General features: G+C 51.8%; 1 protein-coding gene and 1 pseudogene across 2 annotated transcripts in view; both read left to right on the top strand.

Annotated features, from left to right (window-relative positions):
- SLC7A1 (solute carrier family 7 member 1) overlaps window positions 1–16,131 on the top strand; it is an 87,110-nt gene extending 70,979 nt beyond the window's left edge. Inside the window, exons 6-13 of the mRNA XM_010367089.2 lie at window positions 1,244–1,365; window positions 2,002–2,224; window positions 3,039–3,178; window positions 5,846–5,948; window positions 7,608–7,825; window positions 8,085–8,251; window positions 9,289–9,397; window positions 10,963–16,131. Coding sequence (XP_010365391.1) covers window positions 1,244–1,365; window positions 2,002–2,224; window positions 3,039–3,178; window positions 5,846–5,948; window positions 7,608–7,825; window positions 8,085–8,251; window positions 9,289–9,397; window positions 10,963–11,066 — 1,186 coding nt within the window. The 3' untranslated portion in view covers window positions 11,067–16,131. The remainder of the gene's footprint in view (window positions 1–1,243; window positions 1,366–2,001; window positions 2,225–3,038; window positions 3,179–5,845; window positions 5,949–7,607; window positions 7,826–8,084; window positions 8,252–9,288; window positions 9,398–10,962) is intronic.
- On the top strand, window positions 13,850–16,131 carry LOC115894567 (annotated as a pseudogene). Its single transcript, XR_004054694.1, has one exon. The product of XR_004054694.1 is annotated as an uncharacterized LOC115894567 (transcript).
- Window positions 16,132–18,554: the final 2,423 nt, after the last annotated feature.

Here is an 18,554-nt window from a genome sequence, read left to right on the forward strand (position 1 = left end):
GGCTGCCCAGCCAACCTGAGGAACGTCAGTGTTTATAGGATTGGGAGCATCCTATATGGTTCCTCTCTTCATGCTGATGAGGTTTAGGGCAAGTTGTCCTGTGCAGCTGGGTGGCTGTCAGTATGGTTGAGTGGGGGTGACAGGTGGGTGGTGAGCATCCTCTAGGGCTCCAGGCCAGCCAGTGGGACCCTGGCACAGGACAGAAAGCCTGCGGCCCTGCGACTGGCAAAGGTGTGGGAGTAGGGGGTGCCCCTCTTGAACCACAAGGAGTGCAATTGCTTTTTGGGTGGCAGCAGAGGGCCGGATGCAGAAAGCTTAGGGTTACTTGGTGACCAGCAGGGGCTATGTGCCTTCTGACCAGGCGATGGTGGCCAGGGAAGCCACCTGCACTGACTGCGTGGTGCACCCCTAGAACGCAGCATGTCGGGGAATCAGACAGGCCAGGGCTTTGTACATCGCAGAACAGGGACTTGAAGGACCCCCGACGGGGCCCGGGGAGGGGCCATAGCGCCACACGGAACCTGGGCACCGTGTCTCAGAACAGGTGTCAGATTTATGGGACTGTTTTCTGAATGTTTAAGCAGCCTGCTTCTTCTGGACTCCTGGGTTTGTAAACTGTGCTTATTTTGCCTTTGCATTCATCAGTGTAGCAAAGATGTGCTGAGACCCTCCCGTGGACCAGAGCCCAGCTGTGCCTGGGACCCACACACCTGGCAAAAGCTGCGCCATCCTGGACTCCACCTTGTGCATACAGGCACTTAAGGAATGTCTTTGCTGACAGAGGCTTTTAGTTTAGCCTTAGCTTCTCTGGAATTATTTGTTTTGAGATTGAGTTACTGGTGAATATGGGACCCGGGGTAGGACTGGCTGGCAGTTCTGCATCCTTCCTCCGAGGGCCCTGGGGAGAAGGGTGTGGGACCGGCCGCGTGGCTGGTTTCTCCTCCATTTCCTGTTGAACCCCTGCCTCATAGTCCCCACGTCTCCCTACCCTAGTCATTGTTTAGAAGATGCTTCTGGAAAGGGCGATACTCTGCAGCCTTGTGAGCCTGGGCCACGAACAGCAGGGAGGCCTGTGCCCACGGAGTCAGCATGCCGTGGCTGGATTTGGCGTCTGAAGCCCAGGGCCTGGCAGCAGTAACAGGGAGGGCTGCCAGGTTCCGCTCGTATCCGGAGATGAGCACAGCTCCTTACGCCAGACTGTGCAGCGAGTGACGTGACATTTGTTTGTGGCTCTTTTTTCTAGTGACACAAAAGAAGGGAAGCCCGGTGTTGGTGGATTCATGCCTTTCGGGTTCTCTGGTGTCCTGTCGGGGGCAGCGACTTGCTTCTATGCCTTCGTGGGCTTTGACTGCATTGCCACCACAGGTACGCCCGCCAGCCCCCTGCGGTCCCGGGTCCTCCTGCATCCCGGGCAGACAAGCCAATGCTGCCCACGGCTTGTCATTTCCCTCCTTGCTGGCACGGTCCAGTCGCCACTCTTTCACACATGAGCGACGTGTAGATTTGTACTTTCCTGCCAACCCCTCCCACCCGCAAACCATCATCACATCCCCAAGTGTCAACACCTGATGGAAGCTGCATCTTGAATGAGGCTAAGTTTCCGCTGTTAGAATGGGATCATAGCTGCGTGTCTGTGGCCTGACTTCTTATCTGAGCATCTTCCGGGAGGAGTGAGGCCATTCACAACATTGTCATCCTGGTGGACTGAATAGGCCAGATTTTCTCTGCCAAAGGAAACAAATCCCTTCCTTGGCTGCACCACCACATTCAGGCCGAGAATGCCGTTTCAGGGCCGTGGGCTGTCTGATGTGTCTTCCTGAGTACCACCCCTCTGCTCCCGGGAGCACAGGAGGCCCCAGTGCCCACAGGGCCAAGCGCTGCGGGGAGTTTTCTCATAGTGTTGCATGGGTTCCCTGGCACTGAGAGGCCTTGGGTGTCATGTGGGCAGATGCGCTGCCTCTTGCTCTGTGCCCTCCTCTGCTAACCCCTTGGTGCTTCCAGGTGAAGAGGTGAAGAACCCACAGAAGGCCATCCCTGTGGGCATCGTGGCGTCCCTCCTGATCTGCTTCATTGCCTACTTCGGGGTGTCGGCCGCCCTCACGCTCATGATGCCCTACTTCTGCCTGGACAATAACAGCCCCCTGCCCGATGCCTTTAAGCATGTGGGCTGGGAAGGCGCCAAGTACGCAGTGGCCGTGGGCTCCCTCTGCGCTCTTTCTGCCAGGTGAGAGGCCTTTCTGTGGTGGCTGCTCCTAGGGGTGGAACCACCAGCAGGGGTCAGGCTGTAGCAGACCAGGTACAGCCATGCGAGACACACGTCGGCTGCCAGCATTCTTTACCCTTGAAATAGACCGAGCACCCAACCTAGCCTTGATCATGTGGCTTTCCCCTTGTCAGTATTCATCATCCCAAGAGTTGTGTTACTGAGATTTTCATCCTGAAGAACCTGAGGCTGGCTTTTCAGCATCATCTGCTTAGCAAGGGACTGGCTCCCTGTCCCTAAATCTGGCCACTGGAACAGGCTCCCTGTTTGAACACCATAGTTTGGCCCTTAGTTTGGCTGTCATGCAGAAGCTACTTTGAAGAAGGGAATAAATGCCTTTTAATGAGAAACGTTTTCACCAATGTATTTCCTCTTAGCCTGTATAAACAGAGCTATTTGGTGAATATTGATTTACCACAGGGAAGTCTTCGTGAATGCAGTGATGCTTGTATTTTCCATTTGATTCAACTAGAAATAATTGCAGGAATAAATAGAGTTTTCCATCTGTAAAGACGGTACTGGGTCTCATGCTAGTGTATGTTAGATAGATGTTCCCTACTCTTTACTTTGACCCTTACTCACAGTGTGTGCTCTTTCTGGGGTTGATTTATTAAATGCCAAGTCTTTTGGCCACAGGCTTCACCCTGTGGAGGGATGGCAGCTCTTGGTGAGCTCAGACTCCCTCTCCTCCGTGGTAAACCGAGCATGGCTGGATGTGGTTCCTTTATCCCTTATGAGCCAGGTTCACTCACGTGGTTTGCCTCTCCCCATCTAGTCTTCTAGGTTCCATGTTTCCCATGCCTCGGGTTATCTATGCCATGGCTGAGGATGGACTGCTATTTAAATTCTTGGCTAAGGTCAACGATAGGACCAAAACACCAGTAATCGCCACACTAGCCTCAGGTGCCATTGCTGGTGAGTACTAGAACTCATTTCACGTGTAAATATTTTAACAATGGAGTCATTACTCCCTAGGGAGGCATCTTGCCTTGTTCTGGTCTGTGAGTAATCTCAACTGGTCTTTTTAACTCCTGGTTTTTATACTTGGAGCCTGGTTCATTGAAAGTTAACTGACATTTTGACAAAAGGCAGAGGCCAGTTTGACAGAGGATGGGAGAGAATTTTCGAACAGTTTGCACTCTGGTTTTCATCTCATTGGGCAGAGCTTAGAACACACAGTATTCCCCCAACACCCTTTTCCCCCATTTCTGGACATTTCCCTGAGTAGTCAAGGGTAGGCTGACACCTTCCTGCATGACACAGGCCAAGGGAGACCTCGCCAGCACCTGGAAATTCGGCATCCATTTCTGAATTCTCTGGAAAATAAGTGTCCCTTATGATCAGTGTTTTATGAAATGTGCTGCCTCTTCCCCAGAGAGTATCAAGGGTGCTGCTGATGAAGCCACTTGCTGCTAAGTTTATATGTAACAGCAGACCCAGGGGAGCTTCATCTTGTCAGATGAGCAGCATCGCTGAGAGGATCATTTTGATGGATGACTAATCTGAGCCATGTGGGTGTTTCAGGGCCGTAGATGATGGAAAGGAGAACCCAAAAGGAAGCTCACGTGCACACTGTACCTGTGGTTTTATGTTTCCTTCTTTTGCGGTTGCATTTCATAGCCCCGAAAGGCAGATGCCAGCCCACTGTACAGATGTAGAAGTGGAGGCCCAGGGAGGTGAAGTGAGGATGTACACCCAGGACGGTGGAGCGGCCTTGTGGTTCCAGGATTGTTTTCATGCCAAAGTAGCCAAGCTCCTTCCAGGGTCTGAGCAGAGCAGTGGGTCTTTTTGGCAAATTGGGGCATGTGATATCAGTCACAGTTTCTAACACAGCAACTTGTCAAACAGCCATTGGTAAGGCCCTTGACCTTCTTAAATGAATGAATTATTCACTAAGTTTTATTAGCATTTATGCCTTTAGCAAACTGTGCTTAGTTTTTTAGATTAATATTATGTAATAAAACAAACCTATTTTTAAATTATGAAACTTTTTTTTACGTGATTCTATGTTCTTGAGAGTGACCACAGTGGTCAGATTGAGAGGCACTATACATCAGAATGTGACCAGTATATTTACAGGATTAAGGATTTGGAAACAGTCATTGTTTTCTCAGGCCTTACCCGGAATTTGATCATGTTAAAGACTGGCCTCAATTTCCTTCCCCTGCTGATAGAGGGAGATCAAACCATGCTCTTTGAAGTGACTGTAAAGTACGTGCCATTCACAAAATCCAGGATTTACCCTTTTCATTTGGTGGGAGTGGCAAATAAGTATTTGATTTTCTAAAATCACCTCCCATGGAAGAAATTAGTCTCGAGTTTCCCATGAGTAGGAACATTGACATCTGTGGCATGCTGTTGGGTGCTGTTCTGATGATTCAAAAGGCCCTCCCTCATCGCTCTTTAATTTTCTTTTATTCTCCATTTAAATTTGTTTTAGTTGCAGTGATCTAGAGGGGCTTGAGAGATATTTGTGGAAAAATAATGGTTTTGTGTTGATATTTTAGCTTGTGTTGATTGCATGTGTTTTGAAAATATCCCAAAGCAGATCTAGCCAAGTTGTTTTTTAATGAGTACTTGACATACACACCCACATGAGTAGACATGCATCCTCTCCCAAAACTCACAAAAGATGTTCAAATGAGGGTGCAGGTTTTAATTCATTTTAAAGGCAAGGGACACGGTGAAGGGGCTGATACTATGTTGTTTGAGAACAGCTCTTGAGATTTCTTCCATGTGAGTGACTTCACAAGTGAAGAACTCTGCTTTCCTGCTCGCCTGCCTGGGTTAGGACCCCGTGTGAGTCCCCCCAGAGCACCAGACCTGCCCTTCTTTATCACCCAGCACTGTTGCCCACTGATGCCTGTGTCTTGGTGGGGTACACTCGGAAGGCTGGAGACTGTGGTCTGCCCTGTTCAGTAGTGAGTACCTAGAACCCAGTGATGGGCACATTCTCACCAGAGCTGGATGGATGGAAGATGGGTAGATGGATAGATGCTGAATGGATGGATGGGTGGATCGGATGGATGAATGGATGGATGGATAGATAGATGGATGAGATGGATGGAAGATGGGCAGATGGATGAGATGGATTGATGGATGGTGAGTGGATGAATGAAAGATGGGTGGATAGATGGATTGATGGAGAATGGATGGATCGATGGGATGGATGATGGATGGATGCACATGAGTCTGTGAATCAGCATGGTCTCGAGGAAGACACACAGGACTCAGCGTCATAAGAACCTAGTTCACATCCTTATACCTATGCTTATGAGCTGTGTGATCTTAGATAAGTCTCCTAAGCTGTGTGAATGTTAACATCTGTAATACAATGATGGCTTACAAAGTTGCCATTAAAATCACCAGAGCGAAGGTATTCTCTATACAAATGTTAATGATTATTACTGTCTATTGAGGACTGTGTCTGTGATTTAATCTATGTGTTTCTATGGGAAGGCCAGGAAGAGGGTGGGAGAAAAAGCAGCCCCCTTCGCTGCCCTGGATGGCAGGTGGTGGTGGTCCTGGTTGTCCGTGCATGCAGACGGCCATCCACAGATCCTGGTGTCTGTCTCTTCCCAGCTGTGATGGCCTTCCTCTTTGACCTGAAGGACTTGGTGGACCTCATGTCCATTGGCACTCTCCTGGCTTACTCGTTGGTGGCTGCCTGTGTGTTGGTCTTACGGTATGTATGGCTTTTTGGGGTTTCATGACAGAAATGCAGATGTACCTGGTAGCCTTTTCACAGTTCCGCTATGGTTTATGTGATGAATGAAACTTTTAGGTTGGTGATGGCTCCAATGGGAGCTGCCAAGGAGAGGGGAGGACCTGGGTTGAGAGCCCAGCTAGGAGGACGTCCTTGGCAAGAGTTGGGTGGCCCCTCACCCCCCTCTATCATGTGCCCTCATTTTTATGGCTAGATGTTGGGTGGATGGAAATAGATTCTCGGCCCAAGTATTAGGCCAGGATCCTGGGATCAGAATTTTTGAAGACTGATTCCAACTTGGTTCAGATTCTTGGGACAGAGAGGATGGAGGGCTGCCCTGGTAGGAGTTAGGGAAACCCAAGGCCTGTGAAACCCAGGTCAGCATAATGCTTCTGCAGCTTTGTTGCACTGTGGCTGGAGGAATGAATCCCATTACATGGCATGGGGTGCCCTAGGTTGATGTTCAGGGACACTGTGCAGTTGGCTTGTTGTGGCCTGGTTGGGGCCAGGCAAGCCTCTCGCAGTCGCAGTAAAGCTGCTCTGGGCCTGGGCTTGGTGCCTTGGTGTTCTCACCTGCCCCAGTGCCCACTCCCCAAAGCGCATCCCTGGGCAGCTTCCATCCTGAGAACCTGTGCTCATGGAGACACTCAGCATTGGTCTGCCCTCAAGAGCCTCCTCATTTCTTTTCAGGGATTCCCACCTGCCAGGCCATTGATTGCATCTCCAAGGTGCTCAGCAGCCGATGCACATAAAGCCCAGGCTGAGACTTAGCAGAAGCTCTGTAGAATCAGCTAAGACTATTGGGGACCCTTTATTCTTCCCCGGGGGGCCCAACGCTAGAAGATTCTCTGAGGTCCCCCACTTTTTTAATTGACTGAGTGGTGCTGCACAAGCGAATCCGTACAAAAATGGTTAATATCTTTATACTCCCTCTTAGAATTGATCATATGCAAAATAATTCATACAGCACTCTGTTTTTCAAAGCTGGTGGAAAAGATTTGCACTCTGTTCATTTTGGGTGGGAAGATAAGACCCCTCATTCAGAACGGATGCTCCACTAGCAGGTAGCTCATGTCTTGGAAATCGTGCTGCAGGCTCGGCCCTCCGACCAGCCACACAGAATTATTTACTCTGAGGTACTTGGAGTTTTAAAATAAATTGATCCAATTAAGGCACGCAAACAGAATTTCTCAAATCCATCAGCCTGCAGCCACATTTCTCTGGCTCTCTGTGCCAAATAGGATCCTGGCGTTACTGCTTTCTATTTCTCTCCTTCCTTTTTGTTCCCTACAGCAGTAATTTTGTGGGAAGTGGCCTAATATCTTTAGCATCTGAGGGCCACTGCCACTTCTCAGAGCAAGAGAGATCCTCTCAGGGTATTCCTCTGGGCTGCTCATGGTGGAGGTCCTGTCACCCCGAAGCAGAGACCATGGGGGGATGTTCCCCAGAAGCAACAGTGGGAGGTGGTGTTCCCGGTCTCTCCTCGTCTGTCTACAATGCAGCATCTGACTAGATCCTTCCCATTTTATACCTTGTGTCCCGGGCAGCTAACTTTGGAGGCTTATTGAGAACTTGAGTTGGTGCATGTCCTTTTGCTTGAAGCGGATGATGGTAGTCACACAATACCTTTCTTTCCAGGTATCAGCCAGAGCAACCTAACCTGGTATACCAGATGGCCAGTACTTCTGACGAGTTAGATCAAGCAGACCAAAATGAGTTGGCAAGCAGCAATGATTCCCAGCTGGGCTTTTTACCAGAAGCAGAGATGTTCTCTTTGAAAACCATACTCTCGCCCAAAAACACGGAGCCTTCCAAAATCTCTGGGCTAATTGTGAACATTTCAACCAGCCTCATAGGTAAGAGCTAGCCCTTCCCTGGGGCCTTGCTTGTTGGCACTGCATGGTTTCTAGGCAGTGGAGCTGGAGTTGGGGGAAGGTGCCGGAGCAGATGAGCATCTGTCTTGCTCCTGGACATAGCTGCTCTGTGCTAACTGAAGTTGACGCCTTCGGAAAGGGAGCCTCTCTCGCCACAAGTTTAGGGGAGAGCAGCGGATGCCTGTGGGAAATTGAGAAATGGTTGAGTTGCAGCTCACTCTGTCTTTTCCTTCCCCCTTAGCTGTTCTCATCATCACCTTCTGCATTGTGACGGTGCTTGGAAGGGAGGCTCTCACCAGAGGGGCGCTGTGGGCAGTCTTTATGCTCGCAGGCTCTGCCCTCCTCTGTGCCGTGGTCACGGGTGTCATCTGGAGGCAGCCTGAGAGCAAGACCAAGCTCTCATTTAAGGTGAGCAGCTCGGCCTAGGGAAGGAACCCTAGCGCACACCTCCTGCTGCCGGGCCAGCCTTGTGTGGGCTCAGCCGGGCCTGGGTGCTCCTGAGGAAGGCTTTTGTCAGCCAGCTCCAGGTAATATGGGGCAGGGGCACTGAAGGCACAGAGAGGACCAGACCCTGGAAGGAGGCAGCAGCCCTCCTCCTCTGGGCATTTCCCTGAGTAGTCAAGGGCAGGCTGACACCTTCCTGCATGACACAGGCCAAGGGAGACCTCGCCAGCACCTGGAGATTCGGCATCCATTTCTGAATTGTCTGGAAAACAAGCGTTCCTTATGATCAGTGTTTTATGAAATGTGCCGCCTCTTCCCCAGAGAGTATCAAGGGTGCTGCTGATGAAGCCAGTTGCCCCTAAGTTTATATATAACAGCAGACCCGGTGGAGCAGCCCTCCGGGGTGGTGGGACGCTTCCTAAGTTTACATAGAACAGCAGACCCCGTGGAGCAGCCCTCCGGGGTGGTGGGACGCTTCCTAAGTTTATATAGAACAGCAGACCCCGTGGAGCAGCCCTCCGGGGTGGTGGGACACTTCCTAAGTTTATATAGAACAGCAGACCCCGTGGAGCAGCCCTCCGGGGTGGTGGGACGCTTCTCGTAAATGTCTGCTCAGGTTGATCGCATGAGTTTTCCAAGCCTTAGCAATGGGCAAGGCTTCTGCATTTTTAGATTACAGAAATAATAAAAAAGGTTGTTGACCTGCGGGGTAACGTGGAGGTCTGTCTTCTAGTCCTTTCTTTAGCAGGAGAATTGCAGCAGAGAAAAATTAGAACCAAATCCCCACCTACTAAGATTTACCCGTGGGTGTGGGTGTGTGTGTGTGGGTGCAGGGTGTGTGTTGGGGGTTGGGGGTGGGGGTGGGCACTCCCTCTCTCTTCCCCATGCTCGCCCGACAGTCCCTGTCACTCTCAGGTGTGCTGCCTTTTGCTAGACAGTTTTACTGAACTGCTGGAACCAGCGCCACCGCCGTGGACTGACACCGCCTCCTGTCTCTGCAGGTTCCCTTCCTGCCAGTGCTCCCCGTCCTGAGCATCTTCGTGAACGTCTATCTCATGATGCAGCTGGACCAGGGCACCTGGGTCCGGTTTGCCGTGTGGATGCTGATAGGTATGTGATGCTGCCGCCAGCGTCTCTCGGGAGCCTCCCTTGTTTCCGATTTCATAACAGAATGACGCACATGCAGTCAGCAGCTTTCTCGAAGATGATGCTGAATTCCTGGTGGGCTGTGAGTCCTCTCCTCCCTGTTAGATACTTTTTGTTTTCATTGCCTCTTGCCCAAACTATTTATTCCATTGGGCAAGACCTTGATATTAACAGGAACAAAGTGATGAGTCTGGTGCAGATAAGGTACCAGTTATTTTCACCCCGGACAGGAAAGTCTGGTGTGTGCCTCCCGGCCCCCTGGCCTGCCCAGCACCAGATTGGCATGGGCACTAGGCCCAGGCAGGGGTGGGTGTCATGGGCTCTCTGATGGCATCGTCTCTGTAGAAGGAGAGTGTTTTGGAGCCTATGGGACATGCCACTGGGATAGGGGGCTCCCACATGAGATAGGTCACCAGGGGTGGGTGCAGCCTGTAGGGCCAGCTGAGTCCCACCCTCTGGACGTCTCGCCCCAGGGGCTGGAGGGGAGGGACTCATTTCCTTCCTTCAGCATCTGAGTCATAGTGCTGATGGCCAGGAGAGCAGCCCTGGCCGTTGCCCCTCAGGACCATGTCCCGACAGCCTCACAGCCCCGAGTGTGCATGCTGGGGCAGGTGGCTGCTGCCTTATCTCCCAGGGCCCTCGCGGGGTGCTCTTCCTCCAGCAAGTACATTGAGGCCTGTTGTCTGCTGGCACCAGGGTGCGTCCTCATTCTCTGCAAAGTCCAGCCCATATCTAGTTAGACAGATGTCTCCTAGAGCCTTTCTGAGAAAAAACTGCTCACAGCCCACTGGCCAGTTCCTCAAGGCCTGGTGAAGGCAGAGGGTGCCTCTTCCCAGCATCCCTGTCAAAGTCCCTGTGTTTGGGAGCCTGAGCTCCTTTCCTGGGCTCTGGGTGGCTGAGTCCTTGCTTTGAGGCCTCTTTCCTGTGTCAACCACACAAGGTGGCCCCAATTACCTGGGGCCATCTGGACACATTCCCTGGGCAGGTGGTTAGAAGCATAGGTCCTGGACCCACCCCGGAGTCCTGGGCACAGGAACAGACTGTGGACTCCTGTGTGAAGTCTGTTCCCGGGGCTCGGTGTCTCCTGCAGTCTGATGGTCAGTTACGTGGAGGAAACGGGCAGTGGGACTGTCCAGGCTGAGAGCCTGGAGACCTCCAGCGCCTGCAGGAAACCCCATCTCCATAGTGCACATTCCCGATACTCTCGTGGCCTCAGGGGGCATCAGGGGGTTAAGCTGAAGGACCCGATGGCTTCCGGTGGCCCTGGCCCAGCTGCTCTGTCTGCTCAGGAAATGCTGCAGCATGAGGCCGTCCAGAGGAATGTTGGGCTTTGCCAGATGTCGCAGTGGCCTTCGTGTGGCAGCTGCTCCAGATGTGGAAAGGTCACAGGGCTGCTGGCTGTGGGCTCGCGCCAGGCAGGGCCAGGCTGCCTGAGAGGGTTTGCTGCGGGGCTGCCCTGGGCTCCCAGCCCTCCCTGCGGTGGTGCAGCCAGCGTTCTGTTCATGCCCGTCTCTGCTGTCGGCCCGCAGGCTTCATCATCTACTTTGGCTACGGCCTGTGGCACAGCGAGGAGGCGTCCCTGGATGCTGACCAAGCAAGGACTCCTGACGGCAACTTGGACCAGTGCAAGTGACGCACAGCCCCGCCCCCCGGAAGTGGCAGCAGCTCCGAGGGACGCCCCCAGAGGACCGGGAGGCACCCCACCCTCCCCACCAGTGCAACAGAAACCACCTGCATCCACACCCTCACTGCAGCTGACGGTGCAATTACTTGAACTGCAGCCCCAGCCCACCCTCGGCTCTGCAGCCGGCTCTCCAGGTCCTGGTCACCTCCAGACAGCTGCTTGGCTGGGGCCACTAGGCTGCAGCTGGCCACTGTGTCTCCTCACTTCTCTGAACAAAGCAGTTCCTCCCCTATCAGCTCAGCCCGGATCTGCCACAGCCTCAGGCAGAACGGAGGTCACCTTGTCTCCTTATCTTGGGAACCAGGCCTTCCTCCCCAGGGACTGTTCTGGGATTGAAATTGTGCATACTCCAAACTTTTGCAGCCATCTTCCCGCTCAGCCCCAGACACACAGCAATCAAGCCAGATGAGTACCACAAAACAGTGTGTCCCCAGCAGCTCCCCACCCTCAGAGCCAAACGACAGTAGTGTGCTTAAAAAGGAAAATCAGGCCTGTTGTCCTCCCGTTGCGTTCAGATGGATCATTAGGGCTGGACCTCGCCTGCCCCTCAGCTTCTCAGGGCTTTGCTCTGACACCGTGACTGGCTGGTCAGCGGGGCTGAGGGCAGCTGGTTCCTCTCAAATGAGGAAGAAGGGATCGCTCCCATTAGGGCCTACTCTGCTTACGCATGTGTGTGCACACGTATGTAAACCAGGGACCTTCTTCAGCTCATGGCCTCCAGGCCTGGGCCAGTTCTTGCTGCTCCTGCCGTCTTCTCTGACTGGCTGTGTCCTGAGTAACTGGAACATGAGACTGTATCTGCAGGACTGGCCTCACGACAGCCGAGTTAGAAGCATGTTTCCTGTGAGTCGCCACCGTTCACTCAGTCTTGCCCTCCCATGCTTTGGAGCCAGTCTGGTGGCTCTTGTAAAGTTCTCAAGGCTGGTGGCAGCTCAGTCTGGGTTTAGGGCATGTTGGGGTCATGCGTTTCTGGCCCTGACATGAGCTGTCTGGCCTCTCTGTGACATGATGAAATTGAAATCAATCCGCAGTCCATGAAATTGTGACTCACTCCCCCAGATTAAGTTAGGGCATAACATTAACATGGAAATGGTCACGTCATCACCCCTGTGGCTGGTGTATTGCTGAGATGTGTGGTTTGTAGGGGAGATGATTTCCAGGCATATTGCTGTCCCTTTTGTGTATCCGTCATCTGGATGCTTCGTACCCCATGCCTCCACGAGAGGGACAGACCCGAGCATCCTCCCTACCCCCATAGCTACACTGCACTCCACCCCGGCCTGTCTTGCCCGGGTCGGGGCCTGTGGCCAACACCATTTCACGCACAGTCCTTGTCGATGGAAGCCAGAGGAAACCTGAACGTGGGTGGAGCGTTCCGTTGAGTCTGCTTCAGGAGAGGAGACAGAAGGCCCATGCTGATGGGGGAGGGAAAGGGAGGCAGGCATTTTGGACGCCAGGGGAATGGAAATGTTGCTTTCAAAACTTAAGTTTCCTGTCCATTTCTTCCTAGTCTGGCCTTTGACACAAATCTGGTAGAAGCCTGATAAATGGAGGGCACTTGTGCCCTCCCTGTGCCCCCAGAAGATTCTCGGAGAAAAGTGCAAGAATTTGTGAACACGCCAGTGGAGGGCAGGTGGGCAGCCATGGGCTGGGCCTCCATATCAGGCCTGCTCACCTTGCTGGGAGCTTTATTCTGATGTCATTTCGAATGTTCCCGAGGGAGCATCAAGAGCCCAAAGCTCCGATTTCCAAAGAGAGGCATTGACATATATGTAGATTGGTGCTGTAACATATTTTGATAAATACTAACTTATTTTGTTGGGGTTTTGGTTGTCTCTTGTCTTAGGACCTGGTAGTTATTTGCTTGATTTTTTTTTTTTCTGTTATTTTCTACATAAGCAAAGAGAACTCGAGGGATAGACAGTCTCCAAGAAAAGTGAAGTGGTCGGAGAGAATTGCTTTTTTTTCTTCTTCTTTTTCTCTGGTTTTTCTTTCTGGCTGAAGTTTCTGTGAAGACAGCACCCAATAGACTATTTAGAGGTGACATTTGACATTTCAGTGGGCGCCATGAATCATTCTGTAGATGTTGGAGGTGTGTCTCCCCTGCTCCGAGTCTCACCGTGAGGGCTCGCTGACAGCTGGGAGTCTGTGGCCTTCCTCACGCAGAGGCCTTAAAGCTCGATGCGGAAGCTCGCCTAGGCTCGGCAGGGATGGGACCCCCCGCACCCCCTCCTTAGAGGACGGGCTTCCTGGTTAGGAAAGGACACGTGGAGGTGCCTTGCATCATAGTTCACTGGTCACCGTGCTTTTATGAGTAGTTTTTTGTGCAGTTGCCAGGGGTTTTCTCTGCTGTGTGCAAGGGGAGTAATTTAAGCAATGGTGTCTGCAGTAAGCCTCACAATTTTAATAGACTTTTTTCTTATCACATCCCTCATTTCTTTCCCTGAAATAAAAATACAAGCGAAAATATTGATAGTTTCACATCTCTTAGTTCCCTTGCCCAAACAAGAATATTCTTAGTTCTGCTGGCCAGGATTTTCCTACATAGAACTTACACATTACTAGAGGCACACCCACCAAGGGAGTATTGTGTCTACTTTTAGCTGTACACCAGCCACAAATAAATACCCTCATTGGGAAGACCCATTTGTGATGGGTAAACATCCCTTCCTGTCTCCCACAACCCCTGTGACTGCCCTGCATATGTTCATGACCTCTGAAGGCCCAAATTCATGAAGCAGCAAACCCAGCGGATCCCCAGGCCCCTGCCTCAGGACCTCTGCTGAAGAGGGGGATGAAGAGGGTCTCCAGGGAGGCAGCAGGGGCCTTGGTGGCTGGCTCAGGAGCCGGCTTATAGGAGGGCAGCTCTGCAGTGGGGAGGAGCAGCGTCTGGAGGAGACCAGGCCTCTGCATGCCACCCCCCCCCCTCTACTTACCATCCCTGCTCACACCCCCTTGGCCAAGGCTTTGTGCAGCGGATTTATTTTTCCAAATGAGGAGGACAGAGTGATAGATGCATTTTCCCCAGGCTGTCTCAGAAAGGTCGCTAAATGTATACTGTTGTCAGAATTGCTGAGATCTCCCCCTACTTCTGGTTTTTGCAGTAGCAAAAACTCTCTCCCCACTGCAACTTCTTTCATCTCTCTCAGGCAACCAGCTACTGGTCCCTTGTGCTGACTCTAGCACAGTGGCCAAGAGCCGATACGAAGCCAGGGGTGACCGCAGGACGGTGGGGTCAGTGGGCTTCTCCACCTATCCCAGTTACCAAGGCCCTGACGCGCTCCCTCCTGCACCGTCAGCACATCCATGTGTGCAGCTGGAAGGGTGCATGGCCTGCCCACCTTTGTCCAGACGGGTGGAAATCTGATGATGCCAGCTCCTCCCTGCCGTGCCCCTGCCGCGAGCAGGCATTGTGAACTGGCTGGTGTTTGCAGTCCCACGTGGTGTGGCCTCCAGCGCAACCCATGGTGGAGACTGGAGACAGAGCAATGAGTCCTGGTGGGGGGCACATGGACATGCCCCACAGGGGCCTCACCCAGGCTTATAGGCAAGGTCCTGGGCACTGCATGACGCAGCACTCACTGCTAAAGCAAGCCCGCCTGGCTCTGTGCCACGGCCCCTCTTCTGATTCACACGTCCCATTTTTACGCAGACCTTTCCTTCTTAATAAAAGCTGACAGTTCTGTTGGCACCCAAGAACCCACACCATGAAGACAGGGAGTGCGGGGCCTTTGTGCCCAACCCCAGCACAGCTGTGCCCTGGGGTGCGTGAGAGGCATGTTCGTGTCTGTGCGCTGGTGGTCTCCTGACAGTTCCGAGGACGGGGAAGTTGCTGGGTGGCGGGGGTGCGAGGCTCATATGTGGAACTGATGCAGAGTTCGCCTGCAGACGGATCTGGATATATGTTACGTATAATCGTTATGTGTAATTTAAGATATATCTGTTTGCCATCGTCATAAGATTGTATATAAGACTCTTAAGGGAGAGGGAGATGTACATTCTGCCAGGCTCCTGTGGACTTTGAGTCATGAAATTGATTCCTGTTGATCCAGTGGTGCGCGAAGCTACACTCCATGTGTCATCACGCTTATGACTCCTAATGGATTTTTAAGGCAAAAAATGCCAGCCGACTCCATCTTCACCCCTCGATTCCTCGAGTCCAGCCTTTCTGTGCCAGTGCATCCCTGAGCCACAATGCTCTTGCCATCGGGACCCGGCTGGGCCTGGAGTCTCGGGGCACAGTTACCATGGAGCCCTCCTGGGTCATTCTACAAATGTGCTGAGTGCCAGCTGAAAACCCCACAGGAGATGGAGTGCCTTGGCCAAGCTTAAAGAGAAGATTTTCTCAGGGTATTTATTAGTGTGTCCAGCAGGGTCAGGAAGCAGGGATGGAAAGATGCATTCAGACTGTTAATTTATTAACAAGGCAAATGGTTTTGTGTTTCTTGATGACAAACTATTACGTTTGGGACTTATTTTCCCATTTGAGAAGTTATAATATATATTTAAGATAAGTTTCCTGCTTCAGTTGTGCCTTTCAGCTTCAACGAATTTAAGGAGCACTAAGGGTAATGATACCAATGAGGGTTGGTTTATTATCAAACCTGAATAGCTGTGGTTTCTCCGGTAAATGTTTTCTTCTACTGAACATGGAGCCATTATTAAGAGTTGTGTGTTTTTTATTATGTACATTTGTATATTTTTTTGCTTGTTTGATGTTCTATTTTTCTAATAGTTTTCTTAGAGTTTCTTAAAGTTGTGATACTAGATTTAGATTCCGATGCTAACTGCAAATCAGGTTGGTCTCTGCTGGGTCTCTCCTGCTTTTATTTTACTTTAAGGACAAGTGTAGTTGTCGTCCACCACTTTTCAAAAAATGTGAAACTGCCCTGCCTCCCCTTTTTGCTAACAACCCTGTGTACATTGACAACTTCTTTTATGTTGTAAAAATCAAACTATTTTGTGGTACATTATCTCACGCTTCCGCAAATTCTAATAAATTCTGTGGCTTCCATGTGCACGGCGTGATCTCAAGAATCCTGGCGGGTCTCTGCTGGGACCCAGGCGTGGGTCCAGATCCTGCTCTGCTTCCCCACAGCCCATGACTTTAGTCCCATCTTCTCTTTCCTGTAGCCATTTGGGGAAAATCCTTATTCCAACAATTTAAGCCTCAACCAGAGAATCCCTTGAGCCCCCATTTTGGATGCTCTGATACTGTCTGCATATTTGGCTTTGGGGCCACAGATGTCTTCCTTCCAACCAAGCTGTTGGGGTAAAGCAGCTCAGGCTGTCAGTTGTCAGGCATTTGCTGAAAGACTTGGTCTCCGGCAACAAAACGCCCTTGCCCACTGCCACCCCAGCCTGTGCTGGCCTGTGCACACACACCATCCTGTTAGAGGGAGCAGAGTGTATGCAGGGCAGAGGGGCTGTGGGGGAGTGTAGCTGTCCTGGTAATGGTTACTATCTCACTCCCTCAATTCCCTTGAGAAAGGATCCTTTTTTTTTTTTTTTTTTTTTTGCATTGGAGGCAAATGTAGTCAAGCGGGCCTTAATTCCCAGACAGTAAAAGGCAGGGATTCACAGCGGCTCCACCAGAAGATCCGCTGCCCGGAAGATAAGGTTTGACCTTTGAGTTTTGTCAGCTGATGGATGGTGCTGAAAGCAGATACCCAGGGAGCTGTGCAGAGGGGAGAGCAGGTGAGCTGCTCTCCCGGCCCCAGAGTGCCTGTGATCTGGAATGTGTGATGAGCATCTGCACCTGAGAGCATCATGCACATTTCATGTTCCTTGGCCACACAGAAAGCCAGACCACAGAGCTTGCGCGGTGGGGAAGCAAGACTGTGCAGCGTGCCCCTGGGACCCAGGGTGGGCGTGGTCTCTGGCCCAGTGTAATTGCTGCAGGTGGTTCTTCTGATGCAGAATCTGATTCACAAAAGGGGCTAGCTTCGCAAAGCAGCCCAGAGAGCCTGATAGATTCCAGAATTGGGAAATAAGCACGGGACATGCCTTATTCCTGGATTTTTGTATGTGTCCTGTAGAAAGGCGACCTCTGGTCCCTAAGGATGACTTTGAGCCAAGTGCAAGGTGGACCCTAGTTCCTGCAGCGCCACACTGCCACCTAGTGGCTACTGCTTGGTGCCACACAGGCAGCTTGAAAAGGCCATGCCAAGTCTTTCAGCAGTTTCTTCGAAAACTCTGACCGGTGGCTCCTCAAGGCCCCGTGGGGCGATGCCAGGCCGGAGGCTTGAGGGGCACCACCTGGAGAAAGTTTTCCATTGCACAGTTTGGTTATGAAGCACCTCTGGTCATTCAAAAGCTGCCCCCAAACGGCATTCGCAGCAACAAGGAAGCCTGTGGAGCCGTGGCCTGGGGTGCTATCCTGGCTTCCAACCAAGCTTTCAGCCCAGCCCTTACACCACACAGACCTGGGCAGGGTCTGAGGCTGCAGCGGGGAGGGCTGGAACCAACTACAGAGAATCAATCCCATCAACCCCTGTTCAAAGGGAACACCAGTTTTACCAAATGAACCCTGTCCACTCAGCCATAAATACAGCCATTTAGAAAACACAATGCGAGGAGAAGTCTTCAGGAATGAAACAGGCAATATGTTTGCAGATGAGGAGAACAGCTTTTCAGCTCTTGGTGTGGCCAAGCACTTAATCCCAGTGGATTTGGGACAGTGGGGAAGAAAAAGCTGTGCTGGGTGGGACTTTGCCATGGATGCTTTTAAATTCTACACCTTAAAACAATGCACCTGAGTGCCAGCCAATTCAGAACCGCTGTTCTCACAGTGCAGGAGGAGGGACGAAGCCCAGTGCCTGCCACGTGAATTTGGCGGTGCAGTCATGCCAACAGCAGAGCCAACAGCTGTGTGGCAGGGGCTCTCTTCGTGTCTGTGGTATGAGTGCCTTACAGGGAGAAGGCATGGGCACCCAGGAGGTCTGTACACATTCAAGGGACAGGGCCACCTGAGCTCAGAGCTGCAGGGCATCCTGACCCTGCCTGGCGCCGGCACTGGAAGAAACTTCCCGACTTAGTGAGCGAGGAAGATTGGCCTGCATTACGCTGCAGTGAGAGTGACCCACACCTGGCCATCAGAAACACCAGATGCTGTCTTGGTTTTATTTTATGAGGTTTGGGGCAAGAAGTTTGAGATGCAGACTGGCTCACAAAAACGTATTTAGCAAATTTAAGTGAATTGACATGCTCTGTCTTAACCACCAGAATGCCTTACCAGCCTTTGGGATTTTGGGGTGGGTGTGTGTGTGTGTGTGTGTGTGTGTGTGTATTTAAGCATTTGACAGACTCACGTGGGCAGGATCCTCACCGCTTGGTGGTCATGGACGAGGTGACGGTGCAATCCCAGTCATTGCCCGAAGCGTACACACTGGTGCAGCAATGGCTTTGAGACCATCCTTCAACTCCAGTCGCAGGTGG

Source organism: Rhinopithecus roxellana, chromosome 18 (assembly GCF_007565055.1).
Source record: "Rhinopithecus roxellana isolate Shanxi Qingling chromosome 18, ASM756505v1, whole genome shotgun sequence".
Lineage (NCBI taxonomy): Eukaryota > Metazoa > Chordata > Mammalia > Primates > Cercopithecidae > Rhinopithecus > Rhinopithecus roxellana.